The sequence below is a fragment of the Sciurus vulgaris genome, assembly GCF_902686455.1.
Source record: "Sciurus vulgaris genome assembly, chromosome: 12".
NCBI lineage: Eukaryota > Metazoa > Chordata > Mammalia > Rodentia > Sciuridae > Sciurus > Sciurus vulgaris.
Window position 1 is genome coordinate 52,051,751 of NC_136473.1, and position 19,158 is coordinate 52,070,908.

A 19,158-nucleotide genomic window follows, 5' to 3' on the forward strand; every position below is an offset into this window, starting at 1 on the left:
GGAACCAGGAATAAAATATAAACCCCAAGACATGCCCCCAGTGATCAACTTCCTCCTGCCATGCCACACCTGCTTGTAGTTAACCATCTATTAGTTCATTCAGATTAAATGGATGAATCCACTATTAGGTTACATCTGTCATAATTGAATCATTTCACCTCTGAACATTCCTGCATTGTCTATCATGAGCTTTTGGAGGACACCTCACATCAAAATGATAACACTCTTTCCTACCTGATACTTGGTGCCATCTAAATACTTTCTAATTTTTCTAATCATAAGTAATCTAATTACATACTTTCTCATTTAAGCATTACATCAGTGCATCAGATGAAGGTTATTACTGGTATCCTTATTTTCCAGATGGGGAAATAAGGCACAGAGAAATTAAGGAATGGCTTGAGGTTGTATGACCAGCTGATTGTAGAACCAAGATTTGGACCCATTTCCAAATCCTAAAGTACCTAATAGTACCTCACATGGGACATTGCTTGTGGATTTCTTCCCACATCTGTTCTCAGAAACCTACCTGATATGTTGTCATTATCTCCATGAAAATTACAAATCAAATTAAATGACGATCTATAATCTGCTTTTTGAAGTCAGGTATCATAGACACATGTAACACTATTTCAAATTAAATAACAGCACAAACTGTGAAGTTCTCTTATCCTGAGGAAACATTTGAATCCATTTGCATAGGAACCAAAAAGCATCTTCATTTCATATTATCATCTGAAAATTATTTTTTCATACTATTATGGAAGTTTAAATTGGCTGGCAAACATTTACAATTTTTAAAAAAATGTGTAGTTAATTTAAGTTGTACTAAGTAATGTTTATATGAGGGTATAATAGGAAAGATTCTTTTTTTTTTTTTTTCTTCTTTTTTTTTGGTACCAGGGATTGAACTCAGGGGTGCTTTACCACTAACCACATCCCTAGTCCTTTTCATTTTTTTTTTTTTTTTTTTTTTGAGACAGAGTCTCAGCAAGTTGCTTAGAGCCTCACGGAGGTGCTAAGACTGGTCTTGAACTTGCAATTCTCCTGCCTCAGTCTTCTGAGTCACTGGGATTAGAGGCAAGTGTGATAAGCAGAATACTCAAGGTACCTCCTTTCCCAAGATTCCTGTTCCTGGTTATTCAGTCAAGCACTAATCTAGGTAATGCTGTGAAGGGATTTAGTGAACAGATTAAGGAACTAATCAGTTGAACTTAATATAGGGAACTTATGCAGATTATCTAGTAGGGTTCCGATCACATGAGTCCTTAAAAACAAGACAGGAAGGAAGGAGATTTCAAGCAGAAAGGGGACTTGAAGCTCCACTGCTCTTGTATATCTGGGCCCACGTGGTAGCACTGAATAAGAGGCCTTTGGGAGCTGGGCAGCCCCAGCCGAGAACCAGTAAGGAAATGGACCTCAGACCAACAACTCCAATGGGCTTAGAACCCTAATCTTCTCCCACAGACTCCAGTAAAAGTCATGTCTCTACTAGCTCTTTGATTTTGACCCAGCAAGACCCCTCTTGGACTTCTAATGTATGGAACTGTGAGCTAACACATAGTTGTTACTTTAAGTCATTAGGTTTGTGGTTACTTGTTTTGATAGCAATTGAATAATACAAAAAGGAAGTTGTCAAAGTTCAAAAGTGTCTATCTGCTGTTAGAACCAAGAGAAAACAAAACATCAAGAGCTCACCAGGAATGTAAGGAGGTGGGACACTTGGAAAAGGAAGCTGGACAACAGAAGAGCAAAAAAACGAGGACTGAGGATTGTTATCTGCATTGTGGTTGACTTTGAAAGGTTTGTTATTGTTGTATTTGTGTTTTTACAATGGAAGAGATTTGAATATGTCTGAAAGTTGAAAAGTCAGTAGAAAGGGAGAGATTGAAGATGCTGGGGAAAGAAAAAGGATACAACTCTGAAGAGATGAAAGGGGATGGGATGCAGAGAACAGGTAATGGGGGAAAGGAGAGACATAGCTTCCTTTCAAAGGGAATGAAGGAAGGAAGAATGGGGACAAGACACTAAAGAAGCTTTTGTCTTGTGGCCTCCATGGTTGTCTGAAGAAGGAGTTGAGGTCAGCTATTGAGAGTGACCCTGAGGTGTATAATAAGGACTTGCTTCTGTCTCCTTTGCTCTGAGTTTCCTTGGATTCCAGGAACAACAAGTCTGACCATAAATATCTTCTGATGAGTTGAAATTGCCCACCAGACAACAGCAACTTTCTTATTGCTGACAAGTCCCCATACTCATCCAGATGTAAGTGTGGACCAGACCAGGCCTGATCAAGATCATCTGCTTTGACAGCCGTGCAAAGCCTCCAACTATGCAAATCCCCAACCCTTATCAACATTCCCTTTTCTACAAAACCTGAAGTCATTTTTAACCCCTTGAAGGCAGTGCTAAGAACACAAGACTTTTTCTTCCTCATGTAGTGACACTAATGAAACAGACAGTATTACCCTATGTATATGTATGATTACACGAATGGTGTGAATCCACATTGTGTACAACCATAGAAATGAAAAGTTGTACCCCATTTGTGTACAATGAATCAAAATGCAGTCTGTAAAAATTAAAAAAAAAAGTAATAAAAAGAAAGTTCCTTTCATGCTTTTTCATCATTAGCTTTTCTGTTTGATTTTTGGGGCCATTGACTAGACCTGATTTATTGGGTTACAGGGGTCAGACCTCTGGCCTGGGACTCTGGTAATAGGTAGAGTCACATGTTTAATGAGAGTAGAGAAGGTTTGGCATTGCTCCTGTGGACACAATGCAAGAGATCACTGAAGGAGACATGGAATGATGGCCAGGAGGCTCTAAGACCCACTGAGGCTGGAGCTCCAAAGGGATTGTTGGTCCTGTCTTTGGGCTGGGGAGACCTTCCCCAAGTTGATCAGCCTTAGCAGCGTGAGCACAAGGAATGCAGCAGCTGGATTCCCCCAGTGCTGAGGTTTTTTGTCAGGCCAGTGCAGTGGTGAGAAAAAGACTGGAAATGTGTGGTTGAGAAGACAGATCACACATTCTAAGTAGTGTAAGGAAGGAAACAAAGGCTGCAGGGACTGATGAATTTGGATAGGAAAAGAGCTGAATTTTTTTTTCTGATTCTAGTTGACCATGGAAGTCATATAACTTTTTCCCAGAGAGGTTCCATATGTTATCAGTTTAAGTCTTTCTTATGGGAGAAACCACAGTTCAATCCCCAAGTGGACTTGTGGTTTTAAAGTAAAAAGAGACTTATTTTCTAATTAGTGGTTGTAATCTTCATAGTACTAACAATTTTTTCTATTCCTTTCACAATGCCTTCTAATCTAGGCTTTCTAATGATAATAACAGCTATTTAGTTTTAAATAACATATGTGTCAGGGGCAATGCAAAATGCTTTATAGGAGTAATGTCATTTAAAACTCATTAAAAAGAACTCATAAGTTTACCCTTTTGTTCTAGTGATGAAGATGTTGCAACTTAAAAAGGTATTTGTCCAACTGAGTATCAGTTAGTTGCAGAGTACAGGAACTCAAAGACTGAGCCATCTGACTACACAGCACACTCTTTCTGGTTTTGTTTTTTATAGTACTAAGGATTGAACCCAGGGCCTTTCACATGCTAGGCATGGGCTTTACCTGTGAGCTACACTCCCAGCTCACAGCCTGTGCTCTCACCGTAAGACTGTTAGACAGAGCAAAGGGGCAGATCAATACATGACCATTAACTGGATAATGCATCAGTAAGTGATGGCAGAGAAATTGCAACAACAAAAGATCACTGTCCACTCCAATACAGATCTATTAAATGCACTTTCTTTCTCCTTTCTCGGTCCTGTAGAGAGAATTAGATGTTAAACCCAGAGGTTTTATGCCCATGAAAAATAAACAATGATTTCTGAAAAAATAATAAATTTGTTTATTTTTTATTGAGCATTGACTTTGCTGATGGGAAGAAGGAAAATATAAGAAAGGAAATCTTGATGACCCTAACTTTCCCACAGAATGAAGTCTAATGGTAAGAAGAGATTAGGGCAATCACCACATGTTCTAAGATTTGGATGTGGGTATGTAAAGGAAGTAGTATCATATGTAAAGCAACAGATGATAAGATATATGATAAAATTTAATGCTAAGCCCACCTTTAACATTGAAATAAATTGTTATTAAAACAATTTGGCTTTAATCTACTACCAATTGATTCAGTTTACTCTCAAAGTTTGGTCCCTCATGGGCAGCTTGTTTCAGATATAGCCTCTTAGACCCCACCCCAGACATACTGAATCGGATCTGGTAGTGAGTAGGATTCTGGGATGGTCAGTGGGCACACTGATGTTTCAAAGTACTCCCTGCTTCCTACTATTCATTCATTTATTAACAAGGATCAAGCTAATCTCAACTTTGTGAGAAATATTAGACATGTAAGAATTTAGTTTTAGACAATTAAAAAGAATTTTTAAAATTCTTATTTCTTTTAAAGTATCTCTCATAAATTTATGAGACTTTTATTTCTGTTTTTTAATAAGACAACTAAAGAACAGTGCTTTTGTTTTTGTTTTGAGACAGGGGCTTAGCTAGGTTGCCCAGGCTGTCCTCAAACCCTTGGGTTCAAATGATCCTTCTGCCTCAGTCTGTTGAGTAGGTGGGACAGAAGACACATGCCACTGCCCCAGGCCTGCAGCTATTGCATCTTACAAATTCCTTGCAGTTTAAAATTGTCATAATTTGATAATTTATTCACACATAAAGATCACTTTTCTTTCAGGATATTCTTTTTATAGTAATTTATTCTCATGCAATGCCTAGAGAGTAAGAGAACACTTAAATAGATATAGTCTCTTAAGTTCACAGAAAACCAGAATGAAATATCTGAACCAGAAAGATTCATGGAAAATGGGTATGAATAGTCATTTGAGAGTAACCAAATTCAGTGTGAAGATTCCTAGCTGAGGGCCTTCTTGATAGGGCAATTTGATTTATAAAAATAAGTGCCAGACCTTAATAGATCTCTCATCTGAGCAAGGACACTGGCCTGGGAGATTGTTTCTTCCACAGGGGTTAAAAAAATAAGTGATTATTCAGCAATCATGCATTATGAGCATGAAGTTTGTTAAATATATTAACAAACATTTTTTTTCATATGGGGAATGCCCTGACATTATAAAGCAAGGTTCTGGCTATTAATCTAAATTAGACCTTAGTCAACATCAACTCTGTTATTACTCTGCAGTCAATTCTAAGATATTGCACATGTTTATATGTGTTGTTTGGGATTTTAGATCTTTGGATACTTCTCTTCTCAAGATGACGCTCTTGCTTCCCACATGGATGAAGAAAATTTGGTTTTCCTTGTGTCTAGAAAACAGCGAATTGTTATTTCAGGTGATATTTTTTAGTTTACCTTCCAAATTAGTATGAGTTTTAATATTTTTTTAATTTTAAACAGAAGTATTAGGAACATACTGTTTCCATAGAATCACCTTTCATTTTATTTGCTTGCTCATTTCTTCATAACTGAGGGGGAAGGGGAAGGAGTGAAAATTTCATATTTACTTATAGGAAGAAACTATACTTGCATATGAAACTGAAATATCATTGCTCCAATGACATTAAGAATACTTCATTTATGTATGACTTATCAAAATGCAGAAATACATTCTACTATCATGTATAACTAATTAGAACAAATAAAAAATTTTTAAAAAATTAAAGATGATTTTTTAAGTGTGCCACATTTAAGACAATAGTTATTCTGAAAAAAAAAAAAAAGAATGTGAAGGTGAAAATATTTATGTATTCTTGAATAGGCTCAGACCTCAAGTTAAACCTCTCTACATTAGCTGCTCAATAATACATACTCTAGGACCAAGTGGAATCATATGTCTTTAAAATACTCTTAAAATTAAGTTTTAGGTTAGGAGTGCCCCCACACTCTCACCCTCAATTATCTTAGGAGGCTTGTCCAAAATTGAGTTTGCCCAATCATGGAGAGGTATTAATCTCCATTTAGGAAGTTACCAATTTACATGTGTCTTCATATTTGAGCCGGGGATTTGGGAATTTCCAACCCTTTCCACTTTTGACATTTTGGGGTTTTTTCCCCTTTATTCCATCCAGGTTGGGAGAAGTTCAGGAAAAGACATACCTTTGAATATACCCTCTAGCATTCCATTCCATATCTAAAGATGAAGTGGATAGTCCAGGCTGAATCTAATGGTCCTTCATAAAAGCATCTGGTTTTACTTCAGTCCTTTGTGAGCAAAGCCCATCTTTGAGCTTCACCTTTCCTTAGGAGAGCCATAGCCCAGCCTCTACCGTGGGAACTAGTGTCAAAGAAACAGACAAAAAGGACTGCTCTTGCCATCATTGCTGTTGAGCTGAGGAAGGGCCAGAGTGCAGAGAAGTGTTGCTGGCATCCTCAGTGAGAACTTTGAAAGCATTTTTCTAGATGGCAGACGTAGTTCATTTATCCCTCAACCAATCTGTGTTAAGGTCTACAATGTGGATTGAGTACTTCTTCAAGCGCTGGGGACACAGATGTGGACAAACAGACACAAAGTCCCTGACCTCATAGAGTTAACATTCTCATGGGGAGAGACAGACAACAACAACACAAAACTCAAACAAATAACATATACAGTATGTCAGATGGCAATAAGGGCCAGAGGAGAAAAAATAAGCAGGTTGTGGAGAAAAATAAAGCAGGAATATAAGAAGAAGTTGTTTTGGGGATGGGAGCAGTAGGGTGACCTGGGAAACCCACACTGAGAATGGATACAAAAACATGGAGGAAAAGAGAGGAGAGCATGTATTTCAGGCAGGTATGGAGTGGATTGGTGGTTTCAGGGCAAGAATAACAGAGAGTGAGGTTGAAGAGGCAACAGTGGACATTAGGACAGATGTGCAGGAATCTGTGGACAATGCTAAAGACTTGTGAGTGAGTGGGAAAGCTACAAGAGAGCTGTGAATAGAGGAGAGGCATGATGTGAGTTATTCTTTAAATGCTTTTCTGGCTTATGTGTTGCAAATAGTCTACATTGGGGGAGGAATAGAAGCAGAATCACAGGGACGTGGAATAGGACAGTGTTTCTCAATCTTTTTTTTCATTATTGATCCCTAAGAAATCTGTTTATAAAATGATTTTTCTAATATCATTTTCTCCCCTAGCAACCTTCTCCATGACATTTTAATGCCTTAGATATTAATTGCTATGTATCTCTAATTACATACTATATGCACACCTGTGCTTTATACACAGAGAGAGTATAATTTACTTATGATCCCCCAACAACCAATTTACATTCCCACGAGGACTGTTCTGCGGATGTAGGCATGAGGTGGTAACACTGGAGCAGGAGATTTGTTCATTAGCCTTTCCTAAGTTTACAACTATAAAAGCTAAATCACCCTAAAGAGTTCAATATACATGGCTTTATCATTCAGGATGTGGACATAGAAACATCAGAGTCTAGAGGTTTTTTTTTTTTTTTTTTTTTTTTTTCCCCCCAAAAGGTACACAACTTTTAAAAAGAAGATAACAGCACTTGAAATAGTTTCATTCTTTTATATGAGAAATTCTGAAATAGTATTGGGTTTTCTGTTTCTAAATTTTCTTCTTTAAATCAGGATGGTGACAGTTCAAAAAAAAGATTACTAAGAGATGTGAAAAATCTCAAAATAGAAATGACTTAAAAAGATGTTTGGAAAACTCTTTCTCTGAGAAATGTGCACACATAAGGGTGTATGTATGGTTGTGTGGGTGTGTATCTTAGATTTTCTCTGTGAATTCATGCACCATATTTAGTTGGAAAGCTCTATATATTCAGATTATATCTCTAAGGATAATTAAAAAGCAACAGTCACTGGTTTTTATGGTTTTATTCTATTTTAAATTTTGAGTAATTCATGGCTTCATAGCAAAACATTGTTGTCTTTTCTTTTTCTTAAGACTGATTTAACGAATGAGTTTTAGGGTCTTTAGTGCTGGAAGTTGAAATGAATATTATGTTATTGACAGGTAGTAGAAGACGGGATGTGATCAAGTGCATTGTCAAAATTCCTCAATTGGATATATTAATAACTGCTTCACAGAAAGGACTAATAACTGTCTTTAACAGCCAGGTAACTTGAAATTTTAGATTCTTCCCTCCCTCCCTCTTTTTTCTCTTATGTTTTGTCTATGCATTATGCAAATGTTTCAGTAAAACAGAAGCTAAAACCTTATAGAGTTATTCTGAAAATAGAACCAAATATTTAGTAATGAGGAACCCTTGGGCAATTTTTGAAATTTTGATAATTGCATTTGACATGGTTGCTCATTGAACCATGTGACATCAACACAATTAAAGGTTGATCAGAAGAATTTCTGAGCCAACCTACTTTGTCATTACCTGACCAAGTAAAGTCCCATCAAAAACCTTGGTCTTCAAGCAAATAAATGACTCAAATTCTAGCTCCTCTATTTTCTAGCTATGATATGACATAGGGAATTTAAAGTATCGTTCTTATCTTTATACTCTCTTTTCTTATCTGCAAAATAAGGAAAATAGAACTAGTTCTTTTTCTTAGAGGATGGTAGTGAAGATTAAATGAAATAATGAACTTTATGAATGATAAATTCCTATACAAATGTAAGGCATTGCTATTATCAATGTTATTTCCTTCTAAATTTATAAGTCTTGGGCTTCTATTTTTAAAATACAAGAGACTTTAAAAGAATGTATGATGAAATATCCTATATAATATTTCACTATGAAAATAAAAGTGAATTTTTGGTGTTAAATATATTAAAAAAATACATTAATTTATTTCCAATTAGTGACAAGCTTTATACAAGTAAAATACACTTAAAATAACCTATATATGATTAAAATATCCATAGTAATTTTCAGATTTCAGTAAAGCTCAACTCAAGGCACTTTTTTGAACATTGAAGTCACAGCCAGGCGATGATGATGATTCTTTCTCCTCCTTCTCTTCCCCTCCTCCTCCTCCTCCTTCTTTCTCCTCTTCCTATTTTGTTTTTGTTTGTTTGTTGTAGTACTAGGCACTCTATCACTGAGCTACATTCTCAGCCCTTTTTATTTTGAAACAACATCTCACTAAGTTTCTTGAGACTGGTTTCAAACTTGCAATCCTCCTGCTTCAGCCTCCTGAGTTGCTGGGATTATAGGGGTTCACCTGTAATCCACTCCCAGCCCAGGCAGCCAGATTCTGTCAGAGGAAGGGGCCACCTGGGCCCTGGAGCTGGTACAATGGGGATTTGGAGTGTGGGTGTAGAGTCTCGGTTTTAGCCTGGTGCAAAGCCAACTGTTTACAGTACTCAATATTTCTATACTCTGGTAGTTGTGCTGGTTAGATGAGTTAATACACATAAAGGGCTTAACATGATTATAAGCACCAGTAAGTGGTCTCTTTCTTTCTTGGTGCATTTTTTCCCTTCTCAATTCTCCTTTATTTTCTCAAAAACAGAATGAATAAGGTATCTAAAAAATAATTTCAGGAGGAAGATAATGATCTGATTATGTGAAATAAATGAGGTGGCATTATCATATTTCCAGAGATGCTTCACACATGCACAAAAGTGCACACACAAGCTTATAAAGGCACACATACATACTCAAAAACTTGCAGACACTCACATTCATTTCTTATAAGATAATGCAATTGGAGGGAAAAGATTGCCTAAAAATTAATTATGTGAAGATTTTATGCACCAGGAATAAATAATATTTCCAATGTTGCATGCCTTACAAATAAGATGATACATTGTACAAGGAAAGTGATTTTGGAGGTGTAGATTATGAGGACAATGTAGTAAAGTTAGCTATTCATAGCTTCAAATATCTTTTATTAGGTTAATTCATAATTTAGACTCTAGTTGAAATAGAACAAATATAATTAAGGATTTTCTTGGTGATATAGACTGGAAATGTCATTAATAACAATTCTTGAAACCAAAGCTATATTTTAAAAACTCAGAAGATAGCCATAGGATTCTGAAAATTTAAGATAGGTAAGAGGGCTTTAAACAGGTGACTTCCACTAAAGATGGATGTAGAGAAATAGAAGAGGAAACCACAGGGGTTCTGTTCTGTTGCTCAACAGTTTCCTTCCGGCACTTTCTTTTTCCATCTAGAAATAAGTCCTTGGTTGAAAAGCCTTTTTTAACTCTTCAGATGAAAGTCTCTGGGTGGTCATGACAAATAGCTTTACAGCTCTCCCTGATGTACTTTTCCTATTTCATATAATCTGCTCCTTCTAGGAAGCATATCCTAGATATTTCCCAAGACCATCTGAGCACATCAAAAGAAAAAAAGGAAAAAAGGTCATTAAGATACTTCAACTCCAAGTTCTCATCTTGGGAGTGGTTATCTTACCTCCAGGATATGGGAGGAGGCTTATACCTACTAGCTGTCTGCATGGAATAAATCTATGATTCTTAGCCAACTTAGTATCTAGGCATAATATTCACTCAGTGGATACTTAATAAATGAGGAGGTCCCCTCGACAGAGTGTTCTTTAAGTCTCTCAATAACTTGGAGAGAGATCTTTCAAATGAAACAATGCTAGATTCTTCTACATCTCTTTATATTCCTATTGATCTCTTTAGCATTCTTGAATTACTCTTGTCATTGCTATTAGAATTTACATTTCCAACTTTTGGTATCAAATGTTGGTCTGAATAACTAAAGAATGTAAGCCTCCTGTAAGGTAGTGTGCAGGTAGAAGGAACAAAATAATTAGTCAAACGTAAGACTCTTAGGACAGTCACCAGGCCTAAGGACAAGTCACCAAGGTATAAGGCCTGGTTCAATGCAAACCGAGCTACATTATTCAGGGGAGAGGCAAAGAGGAAAATAACTCATGGCAGGTAAAAGAAGTGAGATTAATCCAAGGAGACAGTGTGTTTTCATATGCAGCATTCTCATATCTAATTGTAGGGCCAACTAGATTTCATTATTCTCTTCCTTTATTCACAGATGAGAGTTCAGAACAGCACCAATATTACAGTAAGTACATTTTAAAAATTTCTAATAAAGTCCAGTTAGGGCTGTGATGCTGATTCCTTCATAATTAATCAAAATATCAATGAAGTACCTGAATAGGCTCTGACTGTAAGATGTTTCATACATTGTTTTTTGACTAGGATCAAAACCAAACCTGGAGGCCGGGTATGGTGGCATATACCTGTAATCTCGGCTACTTGGGAGGCTGAGGCAGGAGGATTGTGAGTTCAAAGTGAGCCTCAGCAATTAGTGAGACCCTAAGCAACTCAGCAAGACCCTGTCTCCAAATTAAATATAAAAAAGAGCTGTGGCTCAGTGGTTATGCATCCTTGGGTTCAATTCCCAGTACCAAAAAATAAAAATAAAAAAAATCCCTAAACCTGGAAAAACAGCAAGGAAGACTCAAGTCTTGCTTCCTGGAGTTCAATTATCTGCAGAGAATTGCTTGGAAACTGATTACTCCTTGGAAATTTCAATTTAAGAGCGTCTCCTAAGTTTGTCTGAGCGCCTACTGTGGAGGGCTATAAAAAATGATATAACCCAAATTATAAAAACAAGGAGATAGCCTGTGGAAATAATTTGAGAACGTTTTATTGTAAATTTTAAAATAACATTAAAATTCTAGTACAATTTTGTGATTCATTTAATCCATATCACTGATCTGAATGGTAATCATCAGCAACTATAAAGCTACAGCAACTTGTTTTCTGAATCCTACCATGGGTTTATTAGAGACAGGGAAACGCTCTGAATGAACCCACTGAACTACAAAGCAGGGTGTCATGCTGTGTGGCAAAAGGGTGTGGATTCTCTTTAAACCTGAGCTTTCATTTCTAAACGGAACAAACCCATTAGAATTCCTAACAGGTCTTACAGAAGATTTCAAGGGCACATTTGAAACTCATGGAGCAGTTTCTGGCACACCAGGCATTCATAAGTGGAAGTTATTGTTTCTATTCCCCAGGGTGTTGGTATTGATTTTACAGATTCCAGCTATGCTAGCTTGGTGACTTTAGGCAAGACACAAAACAAACTCCTTGTCCTCAACTTATCATTGTCAAGTGATCTTTAGTTAATAGTCTGAGCATGCACCAGGGCCAGAGAACCTGTGTAATCAGTGCCCCAAATCTAGTCTCCCTGTGCTCACTCTGAAGAAAGAGTCTCAAAAAAGTGAATAGTGCAAACACTGGCAGCTCTTTCAGCTGCAGTGTGTTTTCCAGGAGCAGCACCTAGACTAACTTAATCACTCTCTAGCTAATGACTTCTCTGCAAAATGGGTTTTTTAACATCAATAACTTACTCTTTAGTATCCACCACCATGTCACAGAAGGAAATGCATTATGACTCCTAGTTCTGTGCTTTTCTGTCAGGATACTTCCTGGATTACAGGATGTGATTACCTCTCCCAGCAAAAACGAATTGTTGCCACTACAGAAAGGACTATCATTGTCTGGGATTATAAAGCTCAAGGAAGCAGTCAGGTACTGTGCCAAGAGAAATACTCAAAATAAATGAGTGTCATTTCATATTGGTGAGGATATAAACAACACAGTTTCTATAATGAATGTCAGCTTCCTCATATACAAAATGAGAGGACTTCACTGAGTAATTTCTCAGATCAAGTTCAGTATTAACATTCTGTGGTTAAAAGGAAACGTTCCTCCTATTAAGTGCATGTTTAATTCAGGGGTTTTGCTTGGTTTTCATTTTGAGAAGAGGGTAATTACTTCTTTTATATCCTCTGAATCCAAGCATTATCTTTCTGGTTATGCTTTTCAACAGCTTTCTCTCCAGTCCAACTTCATTCAGTAAAAAAATTACAAAAATCAAATGCCTAATTCTGGAAAGAAGTCTAACAAAGCAGCCCTTTTGTGACTGGGATATTACTGATCAGCTAGTCCACAGTGTTTCTTGAGCGACTTGCATTTACAAGTAATGGAAGCGTTTTCTGCCTTCAAAAACCACTCAGTCTTGAAGGACCTCATGAATAAACACAACGAATAACAAAAGGATATCAAATTATACAGTAAAAAAAAAAAAAAAAGCAAGTACAATAGGGGTTCAGGGAGAAGTAAGATTGCTGAGTATTAAGGCTATAAAAAAATCTTCATGGAGCAGACCGACTCTGAAGGACATGGAAGATTAACTAATTATTTAATCTTCTTCCATTCCTTACCTGTTCCTAGCCTCAGTGAGAAACGAAACTTTTTTAAAAAATTATTTTTTTAAAATATTTTTACAGACTGCATTTTGATTCATTGTACACAAATGGGGTTAGAAACTAAACTTTTTGTGCAATTTATCCCGCTATTGTAACCAACTCCTGATGCCAGGATGATTTTAAAGAAGGCTGCTAGATGCTTACTGTGCTTTGTCACATGATGTGCTACTCTCTCACAGGGTTACAGATCAAGCTTTATTAGTTTCTGAAACCCTAAACTCCAGTACCCTGGACTTTGGTCCTTTACGCTCTCCTGTTTTCACTCTGTTTCTACTCCTTTTTGAAAGTTCTTCTCCAGACTTCCCTCCCCCTCATGCTTCTCTTTCATTTCTGTCTGTGCCTGTAGGCAGATCATCTGGGCTGGTCATCTTCACCCTCCACTCTCCTCAGTGTCTACCTTCCAATCCAGATAAATGTTATAGCCCTTCTCTGCCCATTCACAGAAGCTAAGCATTGTTGGAGAAAAGCTCAAGCCTCACTATCTGGCATCACTACAAACCCAGGGTCTGCAGACAGCTCTCAGCAGCCACTATCTGATCTCATTCTTGTCCTTGCCCACTCAACTCTCCCATTCCTCACAAGTCTTCCAAAATTTCATTATTTTCTCAGTCCTCCTCCCGCTCAAGCAGATGGATTTACCTTTACTTTCCTGAGTAAACTAAGTCTATGACTTGTTCTTTTCAAATTCCAGCCCTTCCATATATAGATTTCTCTCTGTGATGGAAAAAACCCTTGCATCTGGCACACCATCTCCTCCCGTCTTGGCCAGGACAATGCTCCACAGTCTCTTGCCTTTCTACTTTTTTGGCATTAATCTTCTTCTAGGGCTTCTTCCTCTCAATGTGTTCTTTACCTTTCTCTCCATCAGTTCTGGTGCTAGATCAAAGGTCACTTTTCTGACCATGGGTCCTAAAGTGGGCTATTCACTCTGTGTATAGCACTCTGATTAATTTCCTTAGGTGCTAGTCCTGTTGTGTGCTTTGTGGTACTAGCCTGCTAGCTCCATAAAGTCAGAAACTTTGTCTTGTTCATCACTGTGCACCCATGGCTGCAATGATTCTTGGCCCACAGGTGTTCAGTAAATATTTGCTTAATGGCTTAAGGAGCCTCTGAACGTGTTCAATTCTCATTCATTCTAAAGGAAATGGAACAAATAATAAAAATTAAAATTTTTTTTTCTTCTATCTTAGGTAAAGACTGAGTTCTCTGCAAGAGTGATAGTAGTATAATAGTGAACCTATTCAGTAGTTCAGAGTGAGCTTAACAAGTTTATTGAATATTTCTGGATAAACTTGAATGTTAGGATATTTTTTCTCCTGATAACTCCTTATAAAATACATGGGACTTTGATATTTATTTTTCTTTTTTAACCACCCAGTTTTATGTCAATGGTCTGGTAATGCCTGAACCTTTTTATACTTCTTGTTAATATTTCCTTACTAATCCAGGGAAAAACTATTCACAGTAATACATCATAAAATGTAATTGTGAGACACTCTATCTTCTTCTCCACAAAATACCTAGAAGCACAATATTGGGCTCACAGTGAGTGTTCATTAACTTTTATTTGGTTAATTTTGGTTTTTTTTCCCCCCAAGTTCCATTATCACTATGGGAGGATTTAAAATGAAACGTATCAGAGAGTAAAACTTATCAAATACTAGGGATAATAGGGACAATTTTTTTTTTCTTTTTGGATGCTGAGGATTGAACCGTGTCTCATGCTTGCTAAGCACCTGTTCACATGTTCTTCCAACCCTAGCAATATTTACTGATTAAAGCAATGTAATAGCTCGTTGAAAGCATTCTTCTGTTTATAGGAGAACTACTATGTCATAAAGCCCATGGATCACTGCCTCCTCTGTGTGTGTGTGGCATCTCTCCCTGACCAGCTCTGCCGGGATGACATCCTCCTAGGGGATGATGGTGGTTTTGTGAACAGATTCACAGTAAACAGTGATGACTTTGGACTAAAGCAGGCAAAAATCAAAAAGAAATTACAAACTCAGGTCTTGGACTCGAAGAACTTTAAAAGGTAACAAGTAGTCCATTTGTTTTAATAATTATAGTCATTGTTCTATTTTATATATATATATATACAAAATATACATATATATACACATATATATGTATGTATTCATGTGTGTGTATATATATATATATATATATATGTGTACATAAATATGAAAAAAGAGATGCCAGCCCCATAAAAGAGATTTGAAATTTAAAGCTGAACAAAAAGCATTTCTTGGCTCAAGGATCTTCCAATATAATAGGGGAGACAGGAAAATAAGCCATTGAAATTCCTTTTTTAAGCACTACTAGCAACTAAAACGTACAGATACTTGAATGGATTGAAGAGTTAAATGAAAAATTTAAATCATGAAAAGATCAGGAAAGATATAGATGCAGAGAGAGTTATGTGTATATGTATGACTTTTTACTAGCACTTTAATATGGAAGATTCTAAACATAAAAGCAATGGACATAGAATTTAAAGAAAAAGTTTGATAGATTTGACTACCAAATAAAACCTCAAAGACATAAAAATATCCATTTAAAAAGTAAATAATAAATTGGAATAAATATCTGCCATAAATATTACAGACAATAGGTAAATGCTCTTTAGTGGGTCAAAGAATTCAATTAAAAAATAAAAATTCTTCAAGGGAATGAAGACAGACCATGAAAAAATAATTCATGCACACGCACACATTGTACAAATAAGTGGTCAATGAACATTTTAAAGTGATCTTCAGGCTAAAATGCTAACAGTTATCACCAACTCAGGAGATAATGGGTAATTATTATAATCCTTACAATTGCAATGTCTGTGAAGTTTTTCGAGTAGGGTATATATTACTTTTATTAGTAGAAAAACCTAAATTTTGTATTAACATTGCATTTCCTTTCATTAAGTGAGTACAACTTAACATCCAACCCATTTTTTTTTTTCTTTAAAATTGGGAATGATTAAAAATGGGGAAGAGTGAATCGGATCAACTTTTCTAGAAAGCAATTGGGAAAGATGTATCAAGTGCCTAATAAACATTTATACATTGGAACCTGATCCCTGAGGTTCAGAAATATCAGTATGTTGTTATAGCATAATTTCTAACAGTAAATTGTCTAGCATCCATCATAGGAAAACAATTAATTAAATGATTACATTTATTTTATTTACATAAATAATTAAGATATTACTTCTATAAATGAACATTTATGTTCTTTGTAAATATGTCCACGTATATGTAGTATATTTATATATAAGATACATTTTTGTCAGACTCCCAAAAGTTTTTATGGTATCACATCATAGTATAACCATATTAGAGAACACCATGTACCCATTAAAATGTATTTTGGAAAATATTTTAAAATATGAAAAATGTTTATGATATAATGTTAAGTGAAAAACAATTTATCTGGGCTGAAGTTGTGGCTCAATAGTAGAGTGATTGCCTAGTATATGAAAAGTCCAGGGGTCACTCCTTAGCATCATACCTACTCACACACAAAAATTACCTATAAATGCTACAGTCCAGTTTTGTAAATACAGTGCATATATATGTATTTTTATTTAGACAAATACTAAGTGTTATTATCCAATATATTACCAATAAGTCTCTATGGGACTTCAGAGACATGATTTTTGTTTTCTGGTTTGTTTTTTTGCTTCCTAAAATTTTTTACAAAGAACATCTTTCTTTAATAATCAAAAAAAAAATTTTTAAATGTGGGATTATACTTTATTATTAATGTAACAAATAAGTAATCTCAGGGTTAGAATATGTGATTTAAAGCTCATTTCAACTGTATGAATTAAGACTAGCCCCAGTCCTAGAACCCTAAGAATGACAGTCATTAAGAAACTGGCTTCACTTTCTTCCCCTCAACTGAGTAGTGCAAGCCTCCCCAAAGGCTCACCAAAAGCTAAGACATGAATCTTTACTGAGATGGATACCACTTGTCTGAAACCCTGTGGCCCATTCTTCAGTTCCTGTTTCTATTAGGCATAATCAGAAATGAGATTTTGGAATCTGGGGAGTTTGAGGAATCTGGGTACAGCCAAATGAATGTTAATTCACACTGGTTCTTGTGGGTTGTTATTTACATGTAGACAATACAATCATGTACATTATTTCAATCTTTCAAGACTCACATGTATAGATAGGCTGAATGTTGAGACATTTTTCCTTTACCAAGAATTCATAAAACTTGACAGAATTCAAAATATTAAGGCTCAAGGGACTGTTAAATTCTGGAGTCATTATGAAAGTTTTCTTGTGGTTGACATCTACAAGAATTCATTAATTTCAAATGGGTGGGAACATAGGTAGCAAACACTGATACACAGAATAAAGAAAGAATTAGCCAGCATCCTGAGTTCAGAATTAAACAGAATCTGGCACAGAAAAAGAAGTCTCTTTCTCTACCCTGCTTAATCCCATATTGTGGAGCTATTATACCTTGAGTTATAAACATGTCTATTCTTCAACTAGAATCTAAGCAACATGGTGAGAAGAATTTCATCTTAATCATCACCTTTATGTCCTTGGTACCTGGGATAAGTAAGACATTAATATATGTGAATGAGGAAACAAAATAAATCATTAAATATGAATAAATATAACACCATATGGATGACTTATTCCTGGTTAAGACAAGATTTTTGAGGCAGAGATTTTGGCTTCTGGTCTTAAGCCTCCTACTCAAATGCTCTGTGAACTGATGAAGGGCAATCCTTGGACAAGGAATACAATGGGTATTCTATCCTACCCTTCTCCAGTGGTTAGTTTTCAAATTTCCCACTTCTTCAGTTGTGAAAATTAATGGAAAATGCACATGTATATTTCAAGTGAATTGATTCACAAGCTATAAACCAATGTGAAACATACTGTTCCACTTGGAGGATCAGAATTTTTTCAGCAAAATATGGATGATATTGTCAATCGGAGACCAAGGTCATTCTGAATTTTCCTTTAATTCTGATTTTTATAGCTCAAAAATTGATGAGAATCTTTTAAATTTATTTTTCCATTTTAAATATGCTAGATTAGGAAAATTTAGTTAAACAGTTACAAGGGGCATAATGCATAGAAATATATTGTATTTTTAGCATGACTCAGAGTGGCAATTCAGATGCTAAATAGAAATGTGTTTTTGTATCTAACATAATATTCCACCCTTTTTTTGTTTGCATTTCCAGTGTTAAAAGGAAGCTACATAATGACTGGGTTATGAAAATTAGATATATTCCAGCCCTAAATTGCTTTGGATCCTGCTCCTTAGACAGTATTCATTCATTAGTTTTGGAATCCTTGAAGAGACTTGAGGACAATTTGTAAGTACAATGGTTTATATATGTGAACATTCTGTGACTTTCAAAACTTTTACCATAATAAACCATTATAGCCTTGGAACTTTCAAACTTGTTTTCAGAAAAATCAGATGTTAACTATTCCGTTTGCTTGATAAGGTTAATCAGATATTCAGGAGGAAATTGAAGTTGCTCATGCAAATCTGCTCTTCAGAGCAGTTTTGCTCATTTGTCATCACTATAATCTACTGGAATAGATCAATACAGCTGCAGGTATAACTATATTTTCAAAATATTGGTCTGTTGATCTAACTTCATACTTTTAAAATCATTGTTTAGACTAGCCAGTAGTTCGTATTGGCCGTACCTAGCACAATCATTATGTTTTGTGTATGATACACCAGATGGTATTCTTATAGAAAGGTGAACTTGAATAATGTATTGACTTATTTTCAGTCTGGTTAAATGCTTGTTAATAACTGGAGAACAGTGATTGCATTTTAATTTTTCATTTTAAAAATTCATTAAGATATGTGCTATAACAGACAAACTTCAAAAACATTATGCTGAGTGACAAAAGCTGGACGAAACCCCCTGAATATTAAATGATTCTATTTATAT

The 19,158-nt window shown here is 35.8% G+C and overlaps 1 protein-coding gene across 1 annotated transcript in view; it reads left to right on the forward strand.

Moving 5' to 3' along the window:
* Positions 1-19,158, forward strand: part of WDR64 (WD repeat domain 64) — a gene marked incomplete at its 5' end in the record, with an annotated part of 135,366 nt that overhangs the window by 15,086 nt on the left and 101,122 nt on the right. Inside the window, 6 exons of the mRNA XM_079106101.1 lie at positions 5,267-5,369; positions 8,005-8,108; positions 10,970-10,999; positions 12,367-12,477; positions 15,038-15,252; positions 18,427-18,561. Coding sequence (XP_078962227.1) covers positions 5,267-5,369; positions 8,005-8,108; positions 10,970-10,999; positions 12,367-12,477; positions 15,038-15,252; positions 18,427-18,561 — 698 coding nt within the window. The remainder of the gene's footprint in view (positions 1-5,266; positions 5,370-8,004; positions 8,109-10,969; positions 11,000-12,366; positions 12,478-15,037; positions 15,253-18,426; positions 18,562-19,158) is intronic.